General features: G+C 41.7%; 1 protein-coding gene across 1 annotated transcript in view; it reads left to right on the plus strand.

Annotated features, from left to right (window-relative positions):
* Positions 1-22,889, plus strand: part of vwdel (von Willebrand factor D and EGF domains-like) — a 36,296-nt gene that overhangs the window by 8,847 nt on the left and 4,560 nt on the right. The window contains exons 3-24 of the mRNA XM_041942724.1: positions 389-620; positions 1,705-1,779; positions 2,655-2,884; positions 4,330-4,419; positions 5,022-5,169; positions 5,617-5,831; positions 6,097-6,170; positions 6,343-6,616; positions 6,797-6,993; positions 7,577-8,439; positions 8,975-9,111; positions 9,940-10,098; positions 10,782-10,886; positions 12,611-12,725; positions 14,345-14,601; positions 15,934-16,153; positions 17,098-17,235; positions 18,864-19,079; positions 19,884-20,318; positions 21,516-21,611; positions 21,845-21,940; positions 22,054-22,149. Coding sequence (XP_041798658.1) covers positions 389-620; positions 1,705-1,779; positions 2,655-2,884; positions 4,330-4,419; positions 5,022-5,169; positions 5,617-5,831; positions 6,097-6,170; positions 6,343-6,616; positions 6,797-6,993; positions 7,577-8,439; positions 8,975-9,111; positions 9,940-10,098; positions 10,782-10,886; positions 12,611-12,725; positions 14,345-14,601; positions 15,934-16,153; positions 17,098-17,235; positions 18,864-19,079; positions 19,884-20,318; positions 21,516-21,611; positions 21,845-21,940; positions 22,054-22,149 — 4,468 coding nt within the window. The remainder of the gene's footprint in view (positions 1-388; positions 621-1,704; positions 1,780-2,654; positions 2,885-4,329; positions 4,420-5,021; positions 5,170-5,616; positions 5,832-6,096; positions 6,171-6,342; positions 6,617-6,796; positions 6,994-7,576; positions 8,440-8,974; positions 9,112-9,939; positions 10,099-10,781; positions 10,887-12,610; positions 12,726-14,344; positions 14,602-15,933; positions 16,154-17,097; positions 17,236-18,863; positions 19,080-19,883; positions 20,319-21,515; positions 21,612-21,844; positions 21,941-22,053; positions 22,150-22,889) is intronic.

Genomic DNA, 22,889 nt, shown 5'->3' on the forward strand with positions numbered 1-22,889 from the left:
GAGCCTGCAGGATCCATCTGAAGTGTCAGCCTCCCTCTGCCTTCCCAGGGCATGGCTGCTCTCCCTGGGTGATGGATATCGACAGTAGTGGGCGGAGGAAGGAAGAGAGGATCGCTGTGAACATGTGTTATATAACTAGGCAAAGTCTTTATGATGATGGCAGATGAATGGCAAGATTTCAGGTTTTTTTTCAAAGGGGAATTAGTGGCTTTAAATGGTTGCTTTGTCAAATACATTCCCAGATTTGTCACATATTTAAATGTATGCCTTATTAGCTTATTAAATTTTGATTGTGTATTTTGGTGATTCAAATTCAAACTAATTAGACAGTCAAAATGAGTATGCATATGTATGAATGGTTTCCCCTCTGCCTCTTCCAAACATTCAGGTGAACCATTGTGGGACTCAGGCTCCCGTGTGGCTGTCTCTGGGTGAGGACGAGTCCCTGCCGGGGCCCCTGGAGGTCAGGCAGCTGACGGCCTGCGCTGCCTGGCAGTTCTTCCCGAGCAGCAGCAAAGACTGCTGCATGTTCCGCATCCCGATCACCGTCCGCAACTGTGGAGACTTCTATGTGTACCTGCTCCAGCCTACGCAGGGGTGCATGGGATACTGCGCACAGGGTATGTCAGAACAGAAACATCTGTATTTGTAATAAATGTAATTATACCATACAAATGGAACAATAGAACAAAAAATCGACATGCTGCTAACCAGCTCCTTGAGCAGAGTAAAATCACTGTTGGTCCATTACTCAGTGTTCATACTCATCATAAAACACACTTTGTTCAATTCAACAGAAACAAAATACACACACCAGAGAGCCAGGCTGCTTGCAGCATATTCAGTATTTGTTTGCTTTTGCATCTCTGAAAAAAGGTAATTCAACTGCCAGCTCAGCAAGTTGAGTTAACAAGCTTTACATAAGGCATCATGTTACATGAATAATGCATCGCAATTTGAACAGCTTTCATAAGGTAGTGTATGCTTGATTGTATTTATTTGACATTATCGGTTATTGTAGGGGGAGAATTGTTCAAAGCATTTTGCTTAAAGGTAAGTAGTTCTGACAGTGTTTCTACACAGAAAGTGATAAAACAGATGAGCTGGAGCAAAGTCTGTCAGGTCCATTATTTTCTATATTAGAGCTCTTCAGAGTATCATATCAGTGTGGCCATATACCACAGAAAAAAAGACCTGTATTCAAATTGTCATCTGATTTTTTAAGCTTGTTTATTGCCAGTTTAGTCCAGGGTTTGTTTCACCTCTGTGAGTTCAGTAGTAATGCAGCATGAGATGGAGGTATTGTTGCTATAGTTTAATATAACATATAATGTTTAACTGTTGATGGAACAATATTTGAGGTGTCTTGTTATGGAACATGTTTCCTTGGCCTCCATTTATCAATTATAAACAATAGAGAGCGTCACTGTTGCTTGCCAACATCTGTGAGACAGCTCACATCTGCTTCATGTAACATACATAAGACAACATAATGTCGATGTTTAGGACAAGACCACAACAGAGGAAAGACTGAGCTTTTCCTTCCTTTCCAGGATACACACCATTCCACAAACACTGTTCAACACAGCGTGTGTTTGCACCAAACTCACAGTGTCTCCTCTCTGTCATGTAGTATAATCTATTATGTTAATCAACATTGATTTATAATTGAGTGCCGATATTGCTCTCCTAACTATCGAACAGAGATGTCGGACACTTCGCCCGCGCCGTCACTGACCTGCGGCCCTGACGAGGTGAACGTCGATGGAACATGTAAAAGTGAGGATCCCGCTGCTGTGTTTATGGCTTACGCTTGTCTCCTCGTGTTAGGTCAAACACCAAAACAATCAGGAGGTCAGGGAGTTGCCATGCGGTCAGGAATGCGCCGTCGGCCCCCTCATTGCTCCTCTTAATGAGCTGAGCATGTGTCCCGTCGTCCGCTGGGCCCTGTCTCCATGGCGACGGCCTTCAGCCAGGTCGTGTATCACGGCAAGGCAGGTTTTAGGAAGCTGGCAGAGGTAGAAAAGAGAGAGGGAGGTTTAATTAGAGTTAGATGAAATATCGCTGAACACGCTCATTCACTTGTTTTAAATAATAGAATCCAGCTTGCTGTCAATCCTAAACTCCTGTTTCTACACAGAGAGCAGGCCATGCTAAATATTTTCATAAATTCATGTTCCTCAGGTTAAGGTAGCTTTTGATAGTACATAGATGGAAATGCATGGACGACTGAACAAAGTATAGAGTAGAGAGTTGGATGAGGTCAGGACTCCAGTCAAGCTCCTCCACACCAGCCTGGGAAAACCATTTCTTTATGGACCTGGCTTTGTGCATGGGCCTAAGAAAGGGCCTTTCCCAAACTGTTGGAAGCACAATATTATTAATAAAACATTATTGCTGCAATAATACAATTTTACTTAATTGGAAGGATTGGATTGCAAGAGTCCTAGCCTAAACCATGATAGATTGAATATGCTGAAGCCATTGATGAGGCCGAACAGGAGCCTGTGGGTGGACTTGGCTTTTCCAGATGTGAGCACACTCTTGTGTGAAGAAGTTGAAGAAACTGTTACTATATGACATAGCAACCTTGATATCTTATCAACCTGGGTCTTACACATGCAAAATATCTCTTTGTGCTTCTCACCTGTCAGCAAAGCAGCCTCCCACTCCATCTGTACCAGTGATTGTCTCAGAGGTGAAGGGAAACAGCGTCTACCTGAAGTGCAGCTTTGGCAGCAGCTCCAACAGCTCATTGGGTTATGTGGTGGCCTGGTCCCGCCTCTCACCTGAGGGCAGGAAAGAGGAGCTCAAACAGGAGACCACCATCCAGACCTCCGCCTTTATCGAGCTGGACGGCTTCAACCTCCGTCTGGGGGACAAGGTCTGACGCAGGGACTGCAGTAGTTCAACACGATCTCTGTTGAGTCCGGTTCAGTTTCAAAATAAGTTACAGGTCTTAAAAAAAAAAAAGACAAGTTGTTGTGTGTGATGAGACAACAAAGTTAGATGCGGTGACTATGTGCAGGTGACGGTTGCTGTCCCCTAACAATATAGATTTATACAGTATATATTTGCTGTTGATGGCTTCCCATTCCTTGTTTCAGGCTTGTTTTTATGAAATAAGGTAAACTCAGACCTGGCTGTTTACTATCTTTAGCTGAGGGCTTTTACATATTAGCACTTTGCTCATCATAACCATTGGCTAATGTAAGCTAACAGTCAGGGCTAACGTCATTTTTAGCTTGAATTGATGAAATTAGGTTAACTTAGCTTCAGCTGTAGGCTAGGATTTTTCCTGACACTGGCTATTAACATTGGCTAATAGTAGCACTGCTGTCTTTAGCCGATTATTATTAGTGTCTAAGAACAATTCAAAGCTAATGAAAGCTAGCAGTCTTGACTAACCTCTATTCAATCTCTGCATGACAGAAGGTTAACTTTGCCCTTGCTCATGGCTATATTTAGCCTTGTATTTTTATTAATATTAGGTTAATAATAACCATAGGCTAATGAAAGCTAACAGTCAGATCCAGCTTAACCTCATAGGTTTGTGTTTACCAAATAAAGTTAAGTTAGCCCTGTTTGTTGTTTCAGGCTACGGTCATTTCAGCCTAAGCTAACAACAGCCTGGGCTAACAACCACAGAACAGCTAGCGTTACTACTTGGCCCTTGGCCCTAAAGCCGACTGGGAAATAAGGGAATGCTTGCTGCTGTTTCTCAAGAGGATGCCCACTTTCTCTGTTGGAAATAAGCTTGCTCAGCGCAATGTTGCTTTCAAATGAATAATAAATAAAACTTAATTTATACAAAACTTAAGTGAAAGCAGGAGAGTCTGACATTCAAAGCTGAGGGACATCATCACATCCGGAGTAAATGCAAATGAATCATTAAGATATATTCTGATAATTGAAAGTTTTTAGGCAGGTGGAAGAAAATTGTCCAAAAACTAATAGCGAATTACAGCCAAGAATATGAATGTCTGGACAGAAAACAGATTGATGTGTAATTTCAGTTCTGTGTTTTTGTATTTTCTGTCAGATTCCTACAACAATCATCTTCTTAGTATAAATCAAAGATTTTGCTGTCAGCCAACAGTACTGAAACAATTACTGAAACCTGTCAACATGTCGTTTTGTTTTACTGTGAGCCGGTCGTGTGTGTGACCTGGCTTTAACTATAAAGCCTTTTATACATCCAGGATTTTTTCCCTTTTATTGGCTGAGCAGTTCCTTCTGCTCTCTCTCTCTCTCTCGCTTTACAATGCAGGCATAATAATTCAGATTTTCTAAAAAAAGACGACATATCTCTCATTCCCTCTCACTCAGATTTACTGCTCCAGCTCCAGTTTCTTCTTGGACTCGCCTGACGTCCGCGGTGCTTCAGTGGAGAGTCAGGAGTTCTTTGCAGGGATTAGGGTACGTCACAGTAATCTTAAATTTTATTAACATATCATCTTTTTTTTTAAGCAAAGAGGTAATTTATTTGTGCAGTATGTTTTTTCATGCATGTATACGTGGTTCTGTCTGTAAGAAGAAAAAGTGACCGTACTGTGTATGGGTAAATGTTTAGCATTTTGGGAATGATGCTCATTCTCTGTCTTGCCAAGAATGAGGTGAGACGATTGATTCCAATCTCATGTCTGGCCCAATATGCATATGGAGCTAGGGCCAGTGTCTACTGGCTACTTATTGTAGATTATTTTAGCATAAAGACTGAAAGCAGGGAGGAAAAGCTATCTTAAGTTATTCAGTGAAGTAGTGAACTTAAGAACCTAAAGTAAACATAAGTAGTGTTGTGTAGCACCAAAACTTACAGGATTGTTATTTCTGGACCCCTTGTGGTCATGTATAATAACTGGTTCAGAATCCGTTGCTTGGTCACGGAGACAAACCATTTGAAACTCAAACTACGGTGTATTTAGTGCAGATGTTGACAAGTTTCTTCTTTACTGTTTAAGCCAGCCTCTCAAATGGACAGTCTGACCAGCCTTGTAACTGTTTTTAATTGTCTTGTGCAGCTTCGGCCGGAGGAGAGCAGCGTATTTGAGGATGGGCGGCTGTATGAGTTGGTGGTTGAGAGCACAGTTCCTGTCCCGTGTCTGGAAGAGTCCTCCACCTCGACAGACCAGTGCGCTCTGTCTCTGCAGCTCAGCACAGGCAGTAAAGGTGAAGCCTTACAGCAAGATAATGACAAGAGTAACTAACCCACTGCTTTCCAATGTAGCAAAGCTTGAATGCAGCTTACAGTGAAAGTGGTAGCAGATTTACCTCTCACATCCCTTTGTAAGTTTCAAACAAACCGTGACTTTAGTAAACAAACGGAGGATTCTCAACGTTAGCCAGTAAAATCAATGTTTGCTTTTGTTTTCAGTGTTTCCAGTTAACTTGTATTACAATTAGACACCTGTTAAAGGATCTGAAACATTTTGATTTCATGGCTACATACAGGATATCATGCTCAGGCAAACGATGCAAAGGTGAAACTTATGCTTTATTGTAGGTATTTTCTTACAATGGATGTCAAGTCCACTGGTGGTTTTAATCTTGCCTGCACAATCCTTCTGTTTTTCTGTTTTATCATCATGCAAATGAACCTTGTTGCTTGTGTTGCAGATGAGGCTTTTCTGGGTGCAGATCTGTCTCTGTCCTCCTGTGTGGTGCATCTGTCCCGGGGCCCCTGTAGGGACGAAGTCTGCAGTCGAGCTCTGATCCACTTCAGTCCAGTCACCGACTTTGTGAAAGATGGCAACAGGACAACTCAGATCTCTGTTAAATCCATCGTCACACAGAATTTTCTCTGGAACGGATACTCACCAGAGCCTGTTGAGGTAAACAGATGAAACTGTCCTGGGGGAGTTTGAAAAACTGATATACTGATAATGATTTATTGATTCATGAGATTTTTATCTATCGAATACTTCTGCATGTCTTGAGCTCTTTGCATATTGTGCTATTCCTATTTAACCCTCTTTTTTTACGCTTTCTTCTGCTTTTTTCCAACTGCTTTTGTGATGTGACTTTTTAAAACATGCAGAAAACCGACTGCACATACCTGTATCTGTGATCGTCTATGATCGTGATCTCTCATTTCAGTTAACAGTGAAGGATGTGCCCTCAGCCTACTGCTACTCCTTCACTGATCCTCATATTATCACATTTGATGGCAGGTACTTCAGTCTCTTATTCAGTTAATCAGGAAACTTTATATGCATCTTAAACTGCATTAAATTGCAGTTTAACAGCTGAATTAATATGTGGAACTATGGAGTTTTCTGTTTTTGCACTCTTAATATAATAGCAAATGTCTAATGATGTATATTTTTCTTTATTTATTTACAGGAGCTATGAGAACTACCAAATAGGGACCTTTGTTCTCTATAGGAGCAGTTTCTGGCCGTTTGAGGTCCATGTTCGTCAGTGGGAGTGCGGCAGTGTGGTTCAGGCTGCCGCGTGTGTGTGCGGCTTTGTGGTGAGGGACGGCGGTGATGTTATCGCTTTTGACATGTGCAGCGGAGAAATGGGTGAAACCAAGCCTCACCTGTCCGTGAAGAACAGAGACTTGAGCAAGAGCGCCATTCGCATCACAGAGTCCTACCAGGGACGCAAAGTCACGGTGAGCGACAGCGAGTCGGACTACTTCAAAAACTCCAGACAACAACATGAATATATCATTCAGTTCATAAAATATCTTAATTTTGACAATGAAAGTAATATTTATTGAAAACACTCTCTACTTTTGTACAACGTGCTCTCTGTCTTCATGTGGTGGTTCTGAATCTTTGACCTTTCACAGATGACCTTCTCGTCGGGGGCGTTTGTTCGTGCAGATGTGTCTGACTGGGGAATGAGTCTGACGCTGAGAGCTCCCAGTTCAGACCGGAGCCACACTGAGGGCCTGTGTGGGACCTATGACGGACAGCCAGATAACGACTTCCACTCAGCAGGGGGCGCCACACTGGAGGATCAGCACGCTTTTATCTCTGAATGGAGGTCAGAGTTTTATAGAGTGACGTATCTGTCAGTTGATATGAAAGGTTTGGCCGCAGCTGCTCGGAGCGGTTCACATTTTCAACGCTGATAGCAGACATGTTGATTGGAGCTTTTAAAGCTGCATCAGCCTCACCCACACTTGTCACCACTTTCTGTTGCTACTGTGGACCACTCTGGGCAAACAGCCGTCAATGAGCACAATGCCAGACCTGTTAGAGATGTGTTCAGATGTCAGTAACCTTGCTAGCAGTACATTAGCTGTTGAGCTAAACAGGGCCTTGCCTATGAACTCTTTAGGATATCTTCACATTTTAGACATTTTCAGTAGTCATTCAAGAGTCCAGCATTTCCTCCAAAGCTTTGTTCTAGTGTACAAACCTGGCTCCTTCACTTGGACCACAAACGTTCACTGTGTGTCAATCACATGACTGTAATATGATTATTTTCAAATTTCTTGAGGACTTTAGACTGCCGATCTCAATATTCACTTGGGGAGCCCAGGGCCCCCTGTCGGGTTGATGCAAAGACCCTCCTGTCAAACCCTGTTGCCTCTTCGCTGACTTCTTCTCCTTTCCTCTCTCAGACTCCCTCCAGGCAGCAGCCTGTTTGACACCGTGCCATCTCATCTGAGTACACTGAGCCCCCGCAAGTACTGTAACTGTCAGGCAGAGCCCCAGCTCACATCTCCCAGAGCCCGATCTCAGCCAGCCACCTCTCCTGACTCCACCTGCTCTCATTATGGCAACGTGCGCCTCCTCGGTGTCATCCCCACTCTGGACGTCACAGCTGAGTACATCAGCTCAGTGGAACTACTGAGAGGTGACGGACATGAAAGACAGCTGCTGCCTCCAGGCCGATCCAACCAAAACACCCCGGATCGAGGTGAAAGAGGCTTCCCCTCGAGAGCCTCCAGAGATGGAGCTTCATCTCAACACCAGAGACACAGAGGCAGGCAGCAGACCCATCGTTACGTTTCTAATCCTCTGCACCAAAGCCTGAGCCAGTCTGATCTGGAGGGCTTCACCTACTTTTTCCCAGAGGACCATGAAGCAACACTTCAACCAGATGTTTCCCCAATATGGCCCACACCTTCTGGACTGACGGAGCTGCAGGCCAGGACTCAGTGCCAGCAGACTGTGGCTAACTCCAGCATAGCATTAGGTTGCGGGCGCCTGTTAGAAGAGTCAATTATTAGCCATGTGGTGGCTATGTGTGTTACCGACCTACAGCTGAAGGATGAACTGTCATGGCTGAATGCAACATTACCACTGCTGGAAAATGAATGTGAGAGGAGGCTGGTGGAGGAGAGGAGGAGAGAAGAAGAGTACCAGGATGCTCTGGCTGTTCTCAGGTGTCCCAGTCTCTGCAACTGGAACGGCCAGTGCTCAGAGTGGGGTTGTGTCTGCTTCCCAGGATTTGGGTCCTATGACTGCAGTCTGCTGTCTGGTAACATACTGAACATACACTGACACAGACACAGTAGTCCTGCAGAGCAGATATATCTGCCAATATTAGCTTATTGAGGATATATCAAATAGGTCTGCAACTTGCAGACTCCCTACAGGATAAATACGAGTGCAATAAGTAGAAGGGAGGCTCACACTCAAATATATGAACCCTTTACAGGATGTTCAGGCCATCAGCAGCATTAATCATGGAAGACATGACAGGGCAAGTCTGGGATTCACTTTTATAGTCACATCTTAACTTGTTTTTTCTTGCTTTGCTAAATTACTTGATAACAAAACTAACATCCAGCAGACTACAGCAATAGCTCATAGTACATTTAAATACACACAAGCCAAAACTGCTTAATGTTATTAAACTGACGTACACCCACACCACAAGGTGTCTCTGTCTGTCCACAGGACGTCTGTGATGACAGACTTCAGATCGCACACACATGGCGATGTGCGTGCAGTATATTCTTTGGTCTAACAATCAATGCTCGTGTGCACTTTCTGTTGTTGATGTTGTGAAGACCAGATCCCAGAGATCACTGAGCTGGAGAAGGAGGGTCTGTGTGACGTGCGACAGGGAGACTGCTCCACCATCCAGGTCTACGGTCAAGGCTTCAAGGACTCCTACGAGCTCAAGTGTGAGTTTGTTAAAGAAAAGGTACTTTGTTTTTCTGCCTCTTTAGAACTCATATTTGTCCATTTTTACTTCAGTTTCAGTTCAGAACCACAAACTACAGACTATGATATTGTAGATAATGTGGAAAGTCAGACTTTCATTATTATCGTGACTGACGTTCTGATTCAGTGGATGATTTTATCTAAACTCCTGTTCAAATATTCCCTGTGTGAGAAAGGTTTTTCATGACTCAACTGCCAGTTTAGTTGCAAAGTGGAGAACGAAGAAACTTGTGTATTCTGGTACGACTCCCGGGTTTGTGTTCTTTCTCACAGCAGCAACATTAATTAAGATTATTTATGCAACTTTATTTCTTATAAATGTCTTATTTTTCATGCATTACTTTCAAAGCAGTCAACATTGACAAAACGGCAAAGCTGTTTTCCACGACCTTTGCTGCTGTTTCAATGGTAATTAAGGTGGATTTATAATTGTGAGTTCAGGGTTTGTGGCGTAATATGCTGCAGCTCACGTGCCCACCTTCAAAAACATCACCGCCATGAGACTACAGTGGCTCAGAGGAACCACGCAGACACCACAAGAGCTGCGATTGGTCAGCTTCTGTTTGTGATGACGGTGGGGGTTGTTGATGCTGAAGGAACATTAAGGCTCAGTAATCTTCTCCTTTTCAGCAACTTTTCACTGCAGTCCCTCTGCTCGCTGTTCCAGTGAATGTCTCTCTCTTTTTTACACCTCCTACCACTGATGGCCTCCTCCCTCTCTCCCTCTGCGTCTCCTGTCTCTTCCTCCCTTTCTCCCTCTGCGTCTCCTGTGTCTTCCTCCCTCTCTCCCTCTGTGTCTCTTGTCAAGTTTGTGGAAGGGGACTGGGTTCTGGACGAGCCCCAGTTTGTCCTGGCCATCTTTCTGGATGTGACGGCTCTGGAGTGCCAGCTCCCCCTGGAGGACAGCTGGGCTCCTGCAGGCCTGGAAAGTGTGACAAACAGACCGCTGGCCCGCTGGCAGATCAAAGTTAGTCATGTCTCCAACCATTTCTGCAATGCACACTTGTAAAACTACTGTAAAAAATTAATCCACTGACTCCATCTTTCTTTGTTGATACTGGTCTCCTCCCAGGTTTCTCTCCGTCAGTTTTTATTCCCCTTTTCTCTCAGGAAGGAGGAAAGAGCCTCTCAGGGATTTACATTAAACTTCATATTTTGCAAGATATTTCATTATCTCAGAAGCTCCAGATGTGATATTACACAGTAAATCTGCATTGAAGTAATGGAGAGCACACAGATGTGAGGGTGTTTGTCTTTATTTGTTGGCTGCAGTTGTGGAAGATTGTCTACAGATTTCAGTTGGAGGTTTTCATCAGCTTCAGCATGGTTTAGGAGGAGAGTGGCAGTGTGAAACAGTGGACAGTGATTGTTTTACTCAGCTGTGCATGAAACAAAGCAAAGTGTAGGAATACTTTTCACAGCATTTTAAAAAAATTTATACATTTAACATTGACCTTCCCAGCATCACAGTACCTGCAGTTCAGGTCGTTTCTATCGTCTGCCTCAAGGTGAAACTACATTATTCTGCATGTATTGTATTGAAATATTTGGCAATTGAAGATGATCCAAAGTGAGCTGCTACAGTTCAGTTCATTTGTTTGAATGCCTTTTCCCAGTGATCCACAGTAATCAAGCTTCTGCTGATGGCAGGTATCCAATGATGGCTACAGCTACAGCAACGCCAAGATACTGACTCTGTATGATGGAGCCTGCCAGATCTGCAGCCTCAACACTGAAGTCCTCTGTACCCTGAGGGTGAGACATCTTTCTTGATCGTGATATTAATTTACTACATGGATCAAAAGGTAGGAATATCTCCAAAGATAAATTTGCCTCGCCCTGCTTTCCTTCATCCTTTAGCCGTCTCATCTCCACCCACACTCTCTGCCCAAAACCTCTGCGTTTGGTTTTAAAGCTCTTCTTCCATCTGTGCTGGGTGAAACAAAGTTTAAAACATGGAGATGTAGAATTGACATGCTTTAGTGCAGCTCAGAACCAGTGCCAGTTCCAGCCCAGGTGGCACCCTGGGACACATCTGTGCCAGTCATGCATAACTTCAAATGAGCGACTGTAGATGAAACACATCTGCTGTTCTACAGATACTTAATCTACTGAAAATAAAAAGCTTTGTACTGCATATTAAACAGCACTTATGATGTCGGTAAGAATCAACCGCTAATCTCAGTCTTAAAGGCATCAAAACGTATAATTAAGTCTCCACCTGAATGCAGTGAACATATATTGAAGTAGTGCTGCAACTAACAATTACTTTCATTATCAATTAGTCTAATGATTATTTTATACTTTTAAAATAGTTAAACGTTTCCCACAGTCCGAGGTGATGTCTTCAAATACAGTTTTTTATCCGACAGTCCAAAACCCCAAAAAATGCTCTCTTTTGGACCCTCTTTGTCTATTTTTCAGTGATAAAACAGAGAAAAGCAGCAAATCATCATATTTTGAGAGGCAGGAAACAGCAGATTTGTTTTCGTCATAAACGAATTGAACAGTTAATGAACAAATTGGTTGACAATTAACTTTTTTGGCAGGTCAATCGGCCAATCGTGTCAACACTGTATGAAAGTGCACGACAGGTTTGTGCTGGCTGGTCTGGTCTGAACAGGTTGAAGCTCCTCTACTGATAACATAGAGGCTGCATTGGCCTCTGCAGTCTGCACCTGTAACTGCACTGTTTAATTCAGGCCCTGCTGCTCATGAATCGGAGCTTCACTGTGCTAACACTCGCGTTCAGAGCTCGCGCTTTATGTGACTATTAGTTTCAAGCAGAAAGATGCTGATAAAGAGCAAACACGCCCTGAAGAAACACTGGTTTGACTGAGTTTTAAAGGAATCTTCTCTGACGCTGTCAGTGTTGTCGGCCGTTTGGAGAAATAACATCTGACAGAAAGCAGATATTTTGTTGCGTGTCATGCAAATCAGATGCATGATTCAAATGATTAAATATGACCAAAGAACTCAGGATCAGTTATTGTATTCAATTTTCTGTTACTGGTTTTTCGAAAAAAAAAAAAAAAAAAAAAAAAGATTTAGCAACAGATGTGAAAGGTTGTTAAAACTGACTGTAACTGAATATTTGTTATGTGGTTAGTGTTTAATATTTCTAAATTCAGCTCATATCAACTATGTATTAATGACTGAATTATTTCGGTTTTTATTATTCTGTATAATAAAGTGTTGTTTTTGACATATATTTTTAAATTCCAACCATGTTTTCTGCAGGAGAGTGAACGCTCATCATGTAAATTTGTATTTCTGCTTGAAATTTAGTGTTGTGTGAGTATCCTCAAACACAGGAAACAGTTGTGCTTGTTGTTTCAACAAAACTGGCCTTGTTACACGTTACATAAACTTGTGTCGCTCACTGATGTAGGTCGGGGTTGCGTTATGAAACGCAGTTTGTTTCAATGAAAAATAAACACTGGACGTACTTTTTGATATTTATTGTCTTTGCTTCCCAGGAGAAAACCTGCAACATTGAAGGCTCATGTTACAGCGAGGGGGAGTCCAATCCCAGCAGCCCTTGCCTGACGTGTCGCCCGGACTCGTCCAAACACACGTGGTCCATAGCAGAGAGTATGCACATTGACGCGTCATTGTTTGTCGTCTGCTTTGTCTCACAGCTCCTTCATGTTATCGTAAAGGGAGAGTAGCGTGCACTGAACACGATGTGAGACTGATATAAGAAGTTTCTAATGCGTCACTTCCTCGCTCGAGCTGATGTTGGATAGCCATCACTGAGTTCTGTGGCAGCGGCTCAGGGCTGTTTTGATAATTTGTCAGCAGCTCTGTGCAGATTGGAGCTATTGAAGTTGCTTCAGTCCCGCGGCGCTGATATCAGGACAGCTTACCTCATTGTTACACTTTCTGACCAACTTTGCTTCTTCAACTTAAAGTAGGTCAGACGGTGCTCTGCTCCGGTTAGAAGAAATGTGTAGCTTTGACCTTACTGAAGTTAAATCTGATGATCTGAACGATAACGATGGCAGCACACGGTGTGGATTATTGACTAGGCTGATTCCATCCACTCATGAGGCAAGCTCATTTGTTCATCTTTGAATTTAATTGGCTATTCACTTGCTACATAGAAAGGTAGAAGATCAGAACATCTTTCATTCTATATATTTGGTTATTAAAGAGTTTAAATCAAGATGTTTTCTAAATGTTTCACATTTCATAGCTCAAAGATTAATGTCAAAAACAAAACACTACAGCAAATATAGTAAATTACAAAAACTCAACATCAGTGGAAATGAGATCATATCTTATCATCATATCAGTAACCAGGCTGCTGTGGAGGCAGCACTCACACACACACATACACTCATACCATTTCCTGTAAGCTCTCTAATGGAGGCTTTGAATAAAGGCAGAAATGCCCCCGAAAGAGCATCAATAACAACAATAAGCAACAACAAAAAAACTATAAAATACACAAGATGAGAAAAATATAGTGCAGCTAAAACAACAGTGCTATTATAGAAGTAGTGATCTGTGATAAACAGTAAATTAAGCACTGTGTGGTGTAGCCAAGGTTGTAATGTGAACATTAAATGATTTTTTTTATAGTTAATAACAATCAGAAGGTAATAATAATAATATAGCCTGGCTAATGTAGTGCTCAGGCTCAAAAGATGTTGTATATTAGGCAAAATTCGTATGTAAAAATGCACCTTTTTTGACTGTCTGACTTAATGTTGCATGTTTTTTGGATTATCAAGTCCTTCTACAAACAATTTCCACAAAAATCAGCAGATCTATATCAACATTTTTTCACTTTTTCATCTGTGTGAAAATGGTGTGAAATTTCCAAGTACAGTTTCAGACCTTTAAGACTGCTCTGATTCTCACCTTTTCATCCATCACTCACCGCCTAATGACTCACCTACTGTGAGGATACCAGAGGCTCCACACAGGTGATCCGGGGTTTCTTGTTCTTGTGATTTAAGGACCTGAACAGGCTTTAAGTCACGGTGGTGCAGTGCACAGTTCTGGTTGAAGTGAGAAGTTGTAGCCTGGATGTCAGGTGGATGATTTTAACAGAAGTTGTAATTCTCTGTTTAATTATGTCTGTTAATATTCTGTTTCTGGGCCTAAATTAGTCATGATATATGGATATATGATGCTGTTTCTGCATTTTTTTAAATATAGTTTTTAAGTCTCTTAGTTATTCCCCCCTTTGTGTTTCCCATCAGAGAATCAGCCTCCGGTGCTCCAGTCGATGCCGTATCATATGCGGTCCTTCCAGGGAGAGAATTTCATCTACCAGCTACAAGCTCGGGACCCTGAGGGCTCGCCGGTGGTCTTCACCCTGGAATCAGGTCCTGAAGGTGCATCTCTGTCTCCGGCCGGCCTGCTGATGTGGAAGGCCACGGCTGAAACTACAGACACACACACTTTCCGTTTTACTGTGGCTGACGACTGTAACGCTGAGACCAGAGCCTCCACACAGGTAATCCTGGGTTTCTTCTTCTTTTGTGTGTCATGTCGGAACCTTCATAGTCCTTAAATATCAGTTTCATACCCACTAAGTGCAAATTAGGTGAAATGATGCAGTATACAGGGTTATTTTACATTTTCATCTGATGATGTCAGGGATGGATGATTGTATCAAAAGTTGTACATCATTTATATATAATTCCGTTTAATTATTTCTGTTGATACTTTATGTTCTGTTTTTGTGGATAAATGAATCATTAAAATCTGTGGATGCTGTTTTTCTGCATTTTCTAATATAATTTTCCCTTTTAAATGTGCCTTTTAAACTTTTTCCTTTCAGTTTGTTTGTGGTTTCATTTATTATTTAATTTTGCATTTTTTATAGCAACTCTTAAAGGACCTCAAGGACTAAAACACCTTTTGTCTATTTAATGAACTCAGGAGAGGTTAAGCAGGTCGAGCAGCTTTACTGCTGAAAAAGACCTTAATTACTTGTTCAGCAGCAGTGTTAATAAAGGGAGGGGTGAGTGTCGGTCAGTTTGGACAGGTAAGGGGATTGCTGAGGGGGTCCAAAAGAGGCAAACAAAGCCTTTGATGTTCCATTGGTAATTATTTGTTGCTTTGTCCCACTAGAGGGCGCTGATGATCTGTAGGTCTCTGCTTATTATGTCACAGCTCCATATTACTGAGTAGCTGTGAGCAGGTTTTGTTCACGATGTGTGTTCACACTGAGAAGGTGACATAAGAATACACAAAGATGTCAGAATGATATCAAAACTACATCTGCAACTAATCTGCTTGATTCAGTGAGTTTTGTGTGAAATAAGAGCTACTCACAGCTGATTCAGATTCAGCTCCAGGGACAGAAATTAAGGATTTAATCTTTCTCTGCGGTTCTAAAGTTGCAGTTTGCTTGACTTGTATCATCGTGCACATTTCCTGTTACCATACAGCAGTCAATTACTTTGATTTTTTTTTGTATACAACAGTTTTTTTTTTAATCGATCAAAACCAGTCATTTTGATGATTTGAAAGACGAGTTGATGTTCATGTTTATGTTCCAAAACCATGTACAGGAAGAGGCAACCAGTATGTTAAATATAATAATGGCTACATCTTTAAAGTACATTTCGAATATTTACTGTACCAGCGTGTGCTTATTTGCGCTATTTTATATTTGTTTATTTAGCATTTTTCTTCTTTATTGTGTTTATCCATTGTTTGATTTCATATGTGTGATGCACATACCTCCTCAAGGGGTCATGATGGAATAAAAAAGACTAAACAGCACCTAAAGCCAAACACCATCTGCCACCATCTACAGCCTCTGTTTCCTTCCTGTCAGGTGACTGTGCTCTCCTGTGAGTGTCTGAATGGAGCTTCCTGTGTGACCAACGTCAACCTCCCTGCCGGCAGCGGCGAGTACCAGTGTCTGTGCCTCGAGGGATTTAAAGGTGAAAGGTGTGAGGTGGACATTGATGACTGTAAACCGAACCCCTGCAGACTGGGCCGCTGTATTGACGGCCCCAACTCCTTCTCCTGTGTCTGCCCACCAGGAATGACAGGTAGGGATCAACCTGCAGAACGTTTCCTTCAGAAGTCAAGAACACAGAGCAAAAGGCTTTGAAGTGTTTTGATTTAGAAATGGATTCCTTTCTGCAGGGCTCAATGTTGAAGGGGCATCAAGTGATCTTTGACCCTTACTGACTTTTATCGATGGAATTACAAAACTGTTCTTCTCCAGAAGTTCATACCACACTACTGGCCAGGCTGCCACCCTTTAAACAATTTTGTTTTACTTCCTGGGTCTTATTTTTGAAGTTGTGGCCATCACCTCTTGTAGTTTTACAACATTTTAGTCATCAAGAAGAAGCTAGAAATGCAGAGGTGGGCCTGCTAGATGCTGCTTTGCAGAGGAGTGCTACTGTAGAGGTGAACACAGTTTCATTTTTTTTTGCTTTGTTGGCTTTTTTGTGCCATTTTGTGCCGTTCGACAATAGGAAGATAACAGGAACTGATGGGAAAGAGAAGTGTTGAATGAATGAACACAGATCACCCCGAACATACGGGTGGACAGGCCTAATGCAATAATGACAAATGAAAGTAAATACTTAACACTGAAAACATCCACTATATCATACATTATCTTCTGGTTCAGCTTTGACTGCTGTACTTATTGTAGTTGTCTGAGTTTTGTTCTGGAGCAGTTTATTACAATCAACACTTCTTTTACTTCCACATTAATGCAAGACAATACCACTTGTCCTGTTGAAAGCAGAGGCTACAGGTGTCACTGCATCCCCAGATCTCAGATGTTATCAACACCTACTGTAGAATAATGACAAAGAAACCCAAATTAGGATTTAGGAAAAGAATCACTTTCCTTTAAAAGGACTTATCATATTTTATATTATTCATTTGTGAAACTGAGAGCCAAAAATGTGAACAACCTGTAAACTATTTTGCAGTATTTCCACGTCACATCATCTGGTGTTTCGTGTGCTTTCAGGCCGAACATGTAGAGAAGATATAGACGAGTGTGTCTCTCAGCCTTGTTTCCCTGGAGTTGGCTGTAACAACACACTGGGCTCCTTCATCTGTGGAGTTTGTCCACAAGGATACAGCGGTGAAGGGAAAAACTGTGCACGTAAGTCTTCTACCTCAAATTTTATTTGATAATGGAAAGTTTAATTTCTTAAAGGGTACGGTTGGAAATATTCTTTGTTTTTGTTATTACTAACATCCCATGAAAGTCTACCAGCCCGTCTGTGGCTCTCAGACTCAAACCAACCAACCACTGTTTCCTACTGAAGACATAAATCTTTAAAAACACGTCATTAATATATTGTTTAATTTTTAGGCTCAGTAGTTTCCTAAAACAGCTGGACAGGAGGAAAGGGTGCAATTGTTGCAGATTAATTTTAGATTTTTATACACATTTGATGTACTGATGTGTTATTTCTTGCAGCAGGACTGTTTATGAGATTAGAAACGGTACAATTCATCTGTATGCAGATGACACTATTCTCTATGCAGCAGATTAAAATTAGCATTTTTAATTTCTGTACCATACAGCAAATTTTATTGATCTTAAATTACTGTTGAACCCAGAAAAAAAAAAAACCATGTTGTCACACTGACATGAATTTAACTTCTCTTAATTAGACTCTAACCGACAGAGTATCCTATTATAAATACCCTGGTTTCTGGCTGGACGACAAGCTGTGCTTTAAAAACATATTAATGAACTTAAAAGGAAAACAGACATTTTGATTTTATTGAAACAAGACTTGTATTAGATAAAACTGCAGAAAACAAATTGCTCAGTCAAACTTTTTGCCCTCCTACTGTCACTCTTAAACCCCTACAGCCAGTCATTCAGCCCTTCGGCTCATAACTTGGGATGGTTTTAGAACCCATCGATGGTAGCAGTATGAGAAAGTTGGGTGGCAGTTGTTCGCAGTCAGAAGAGGACACCACTGACTTCTCTTTAGCTATAAAGGACTTCTTAGCAAAATACCTAAGGATCTCTCATGTCTTTGTACTTACCTGTAAATCAGGTTCACACTGCGCTCGGTCCCAAGACTCCTCAAGGATCATCACGTCAGTCCTGAGACTGGCAAACTGTCTCTGAGATATAATGCACCACACAAACACTGAAGCTCTGCAGAAACTCTTTAAACTAGAGGATCTGATCCCATGTAGTCAGTTTAAATCTCTTTTGATAGACACAGAGTGATGTGAATGTAGGTGTTTCATTTGAATTGATGTTATCTCTCAGGTTGGATTGTTTTATGTGTATATTAAATCTGTTGCTATCAGGGTTTCATTGTAAAAGAGAACTTGCTCTCAGTCGCTCCCTGTTTTAAATAAAGGTTAAATGAAATTAAGCTAAAATAAACTTCAGTGTGTGTTCATGGTAATGAAGGAACATGTGACCCAGAGTAACAGTGAGGCTTACTGATGTGTTTTTAATGGTTTTTGGAGCTCTGTGGCACTGAGGAAGAAGACATATCAGATTTTGGACTCAGACTTTTCATGTAAATTGTTGATAATAAGAAAAAAACATAATATCAACAGACTTATCCTTTAAATAATGCTAATCTAATACTTTCATCCTTCTTAGGCACCTTTCATTCACCTTTCAGCCTTATCCTCTAATTTCTAAAGCTTTACATCCGTCTAGTTGTTTCTCTGGGATTCAAGCATTCTTACGTAAATAAGAAACTGTTTAGGATCCAGTTGAAGGTTGTTTTCATGCTGTTTGTTTCCAAGGTGACGACGACTCTCCGGTCCAAGAAGCAGTGACCACACCAGCGAGGGTACCGCAGGTTTCCTTGAGGCCCAAACCCTCAGGCCCGTCGCCGTGCTCCAGGCGGCCGTGTCACCCGGGGGTCCAGTGCTTTGAGAGCATCCACGTCTCAGTGGGCTTCGTCTGTGGACCCTGTCCTCCTGGTCTTCATGGAAACGGCCGAACGTGCACAACAACAGGTGCGAGCGAAACGTCTTTCAGTTCTGATCCTGGCCACAGGACGCTGGTGACCATGACGTGTGCTTTGTAGATTTGGTTTGTAAAGAGCTGACTGTGCCCCTACATAAAATAGTTTTATATTCACAGTGACATTTCATGAAAACTGTATTTCAACAGTAAAAATTATAAATTAAATTCTAAAAGTTCTTATTATCACTATTGGTGTTTTTTACTTTTTTGTTTATGTATTATCTGCTGTTTTTATGATGAATGTTGTCATCAGAGCTAAACAGCAGGAATCATTAGATAATCATTTTCTTTATCGCCAAGTTGATGCAATGAACTGAGTGAAAATTCAGTAATAAAAAACAAATAAGAAAAAAAATAAACTAAGTGCAACACAGGATAATAATGTAATAAAATGTGATTAGATTAATGACATTTAAATCTAATTAGCATTAAAAATGCAACAGTGGGATTATATGAGTTTATGTAAATGATATGAGAAGAACAGAGTATGGTTATTGGTTATTGTTTTGTTTGAAACGAGCGGCCATGTTTGCCTCCCTGATGTCTCCAATGTTTCTTTGTTTGATTGTACTTTTTTGTTAAGTAGTTTTATTACTTTTTTATATGAAAGTAAGAGAAATTTAAACTAAATCAAAGCTCTAGTTCATTGTTTACACATGCTGTGTCATATGATTATTATTAAAAATTGTTTAACTCAGGATTTTATTATGTTTGTGTGTTTTAATGCTGACAAAGCAAGGCTATATTTGTGTTAGTTTTTTAAGTCATATCCTCTAACTTTCAGTGTTTTACAGGTCAGGGGACAGTCGCCGGCGGAGCAGATGGTCATATTAACATCATCAAATCAAATTCCAGCAAGGAAATTACGCCCACCTCCTCCTCTTCATCGTCTTCCACCTCACCCAGACGACCCCCTAACAGGAGGACGAGACCAGAAGACACCATCTCCAGTATCAGGAGAGTTTCCTCCACTGACAGAAAGACCACAGCAGCGCCACAGAATCAAACCGCCACCAGAGTGTTCGCTCCTGCTGTCCACAGACCTCCACCCAGCGGGGTGGAGCTTCAACCCGACCTCACCACCAGGGTCAAATGGGGGTCACCATCTCACCATGTGACCTGTGCTGACTCTCCCTGCTTCGCCGGTGTTCCCTGTGAGCCCACCATCACCGGGTTCAGGTGTGGACGCTGCCCGTACGGGTACACTGGAGATGGAGTCGCGTGTAAAGGTACATGTGCCGACTGTTGACTGGCAGACATTCACCAAAACTTCCCAACCACCAACTCTGTGAAAGTATTGATGATGATGATAATAATAATAATAATAATAATAACAATGATGATGATGATAATAACAATAATAATAGGCAGTTTCAATTTTCAAAGCATAGTTTTAAGAAAATAAAATGGATCATAAATATTGATATTGTGTCTTTAGCATTGAAATAAGTCAAACAGGCACATCTGATGGTCATTCCTGTGTTTGGTGATCTTTAGTGCATTGTTGGCAGTTTTACCTCACAGACATCTCTACTGTTTTCAGTTTATTTATTATTTTTCTCAATTCATCAACTATTAATGAACAATTAATGAAAGATTGAAACATTGGTTTTACTGGTATGACCAATAGCTGATGGTGGCTTATGTTAATGTTACCTTTAGATAAAGACTGCTGTGCAAAGTGCGCAGTGTTTCCACTGCATAGTACGGCTTGGCTCGGCTCGGCTCGGCTCAGCTCGACTCAACTCAACAAGCTTTTGGTACCGGGAATTTCTCTTGATATCATAGCGAACACAACACGACACAAACACACAGGAACAGTAGAGGTGTTTTTTCCTTTTGAGAACCAGAGGAACGCCTGCACTCTGTCAGTTGACCACGTCATCTTTTGCGGTTGGTGTTCAGGATGTTTGCAGTGCTTTTCCTCCACTGTTTAGTAGCTCGCTTGGAAACTCGACAGAGGTGATAGCAAAAAATACCAGGTGCTGTCCTCAACTTCTGACAGTGAAAAACTAAAACAGTTGTGTTGAGTCGAGCTGAACTGCACCATGCTGTGAAATCATGCCATTACTAAGTCTGTTCACTAACTTTAGTCCTGAGCCACAGCAGCAATGTAGATTACCATTTTCTCATAATTTTCACCTGTAGTCACTTTGGCTCTTGTTGAGCAAACGTTACTCAGTGTAGCTTTGAAATGTGAGAGAATAGTGACGAAGACCCATTCATCAAGTTCAAGCCCAAAATTATTCTCTTTATCTGCTCCTTTTAGTTTGACCATCAGTTAAAAACCCAAAGTTTTTTTAGTGCAGGATAAATTACTTAAAGAAGTAACTGACTGTTTCAGCTTTAACTTCTGTGTGCTTTGGAGTAGCAGGTCTACCCATAATAGGAGGATTTCTGTATGTAAACTTGTGATTTAATTTCAGCTGTGTGCAGGTATCAGTGTGGGAGGAACATGGAGTGCACGCTGCCAAACACCTGCACCTGTAAGGAAGGCTACACCGGGTACAGCTGTCACATCGGTGAGAAAGAAAGCATTTTGATCCAGCGTGACTTGTTTATTTTTGAGCTGGAAACAAGTTATCCCGTCATTAAATAGTGTCACTCTTGAACTGAACCTGAACCTCTGCAGCTCACACGGTTTGAACACAGGAAACCTTGCAGCACTCGGCACGCTGTCGTGACACATTACTGTTAAACCATCTCTGAGGATTCGGCTCATTTATCTCAGAGTCGAATTTTTCTTCCCACACAGCTGTTTGTCGACCTGACTGCAAGAACCAGGGGAAGTGTGTGAAACCCAATGTGTGTGAATGTCCTGCAGGCTACAGTGGGCCCACCTGTGAGGAAGGTAACCTGAGCTCATATTCACACCTGTCGAACACGCTCACACACACACACACACGCTGCTCACAGAATACTGATGAGTGTGCTTGTGTTCTTTACAACCCTGTCTGTGTGTAGCGAGCTGCGAGCCGCCTTGTCAACATGGAGGCACCTGCCTGGCCAGAAACCTGTGTACCTGCCCCTACGGCTACGTGGGACCCAGATGTGAAATCAGTGAGATTCTACTAGAGTACTTCACACGGGTGAAACATGTTGTGATGTGTTTACAATCTGTGTTAAAGTGGCAGTCTGCCTGTAAATAGGAGGACAGTGACACATAGTTGTCGTATGGACTCACAATGACTACAAAATAAGGTGCTCATTTTAAAGGAGTATCAACATTTTTGGAAATACGCTAATTCACTTTCTGCTGAGAGTTAAAGTAGATGATCGACACCACTCTCATGTCTGTATGACAAAATCTGAAGCTACAACCAGCAGCTGATTATCTTAGCTTAGCATAAGGACTGGAATCTGGGGGAAACTGCTAGCCTGGTTGAGACCCAGCCAAGACCTCTAAAACTCACTAATTAACATGCTACGTTTTATTTGTTTAATCTGCACAAAGTGTTGTGGCTGTGTGTTAGGTGCTACGTGTTTCCATGCAACAGGTGAACTTTAGCTTTTATTAGAGATTAAACCAACAGAGCCCAGCACACAGACCCTGCAGTTACATGCAAAAGACAGAATAAAATAGAGCTGAAGTACTTAAAAATCAACAACGCAGCTGAAATGCCTCGTGCGTCCTGCACTGTTAACCCACTATGGATGTGAACAACCTCAAGAACATGCTAAACCTCAGTCACTGTTTCATTTTGTATACAAAGCAGCTGCACTGTTTCAGTTACCCTGGTTCAGACTTCTGAATCCGCACTAAGTTCAGTTAACTGAAATCAGAGAGTAACAAGTTGTCT

Source organism: Chelmon rostratus, chromosome 8 (assembly GCF_017976325.1).
Source record: "Chelmon rostratus isolate fCheRos1 chromosome 8, fCheRos1.pri, whole genome shotgun sequence".
NCBI classification, from domain to species: domain Eukaryota; kingdom Metazoa; phylum Chordata; class Actinopteri; order Chaetodontiformes; family Chaetodontidae; genus Chelmon; species Chelmon rostratus.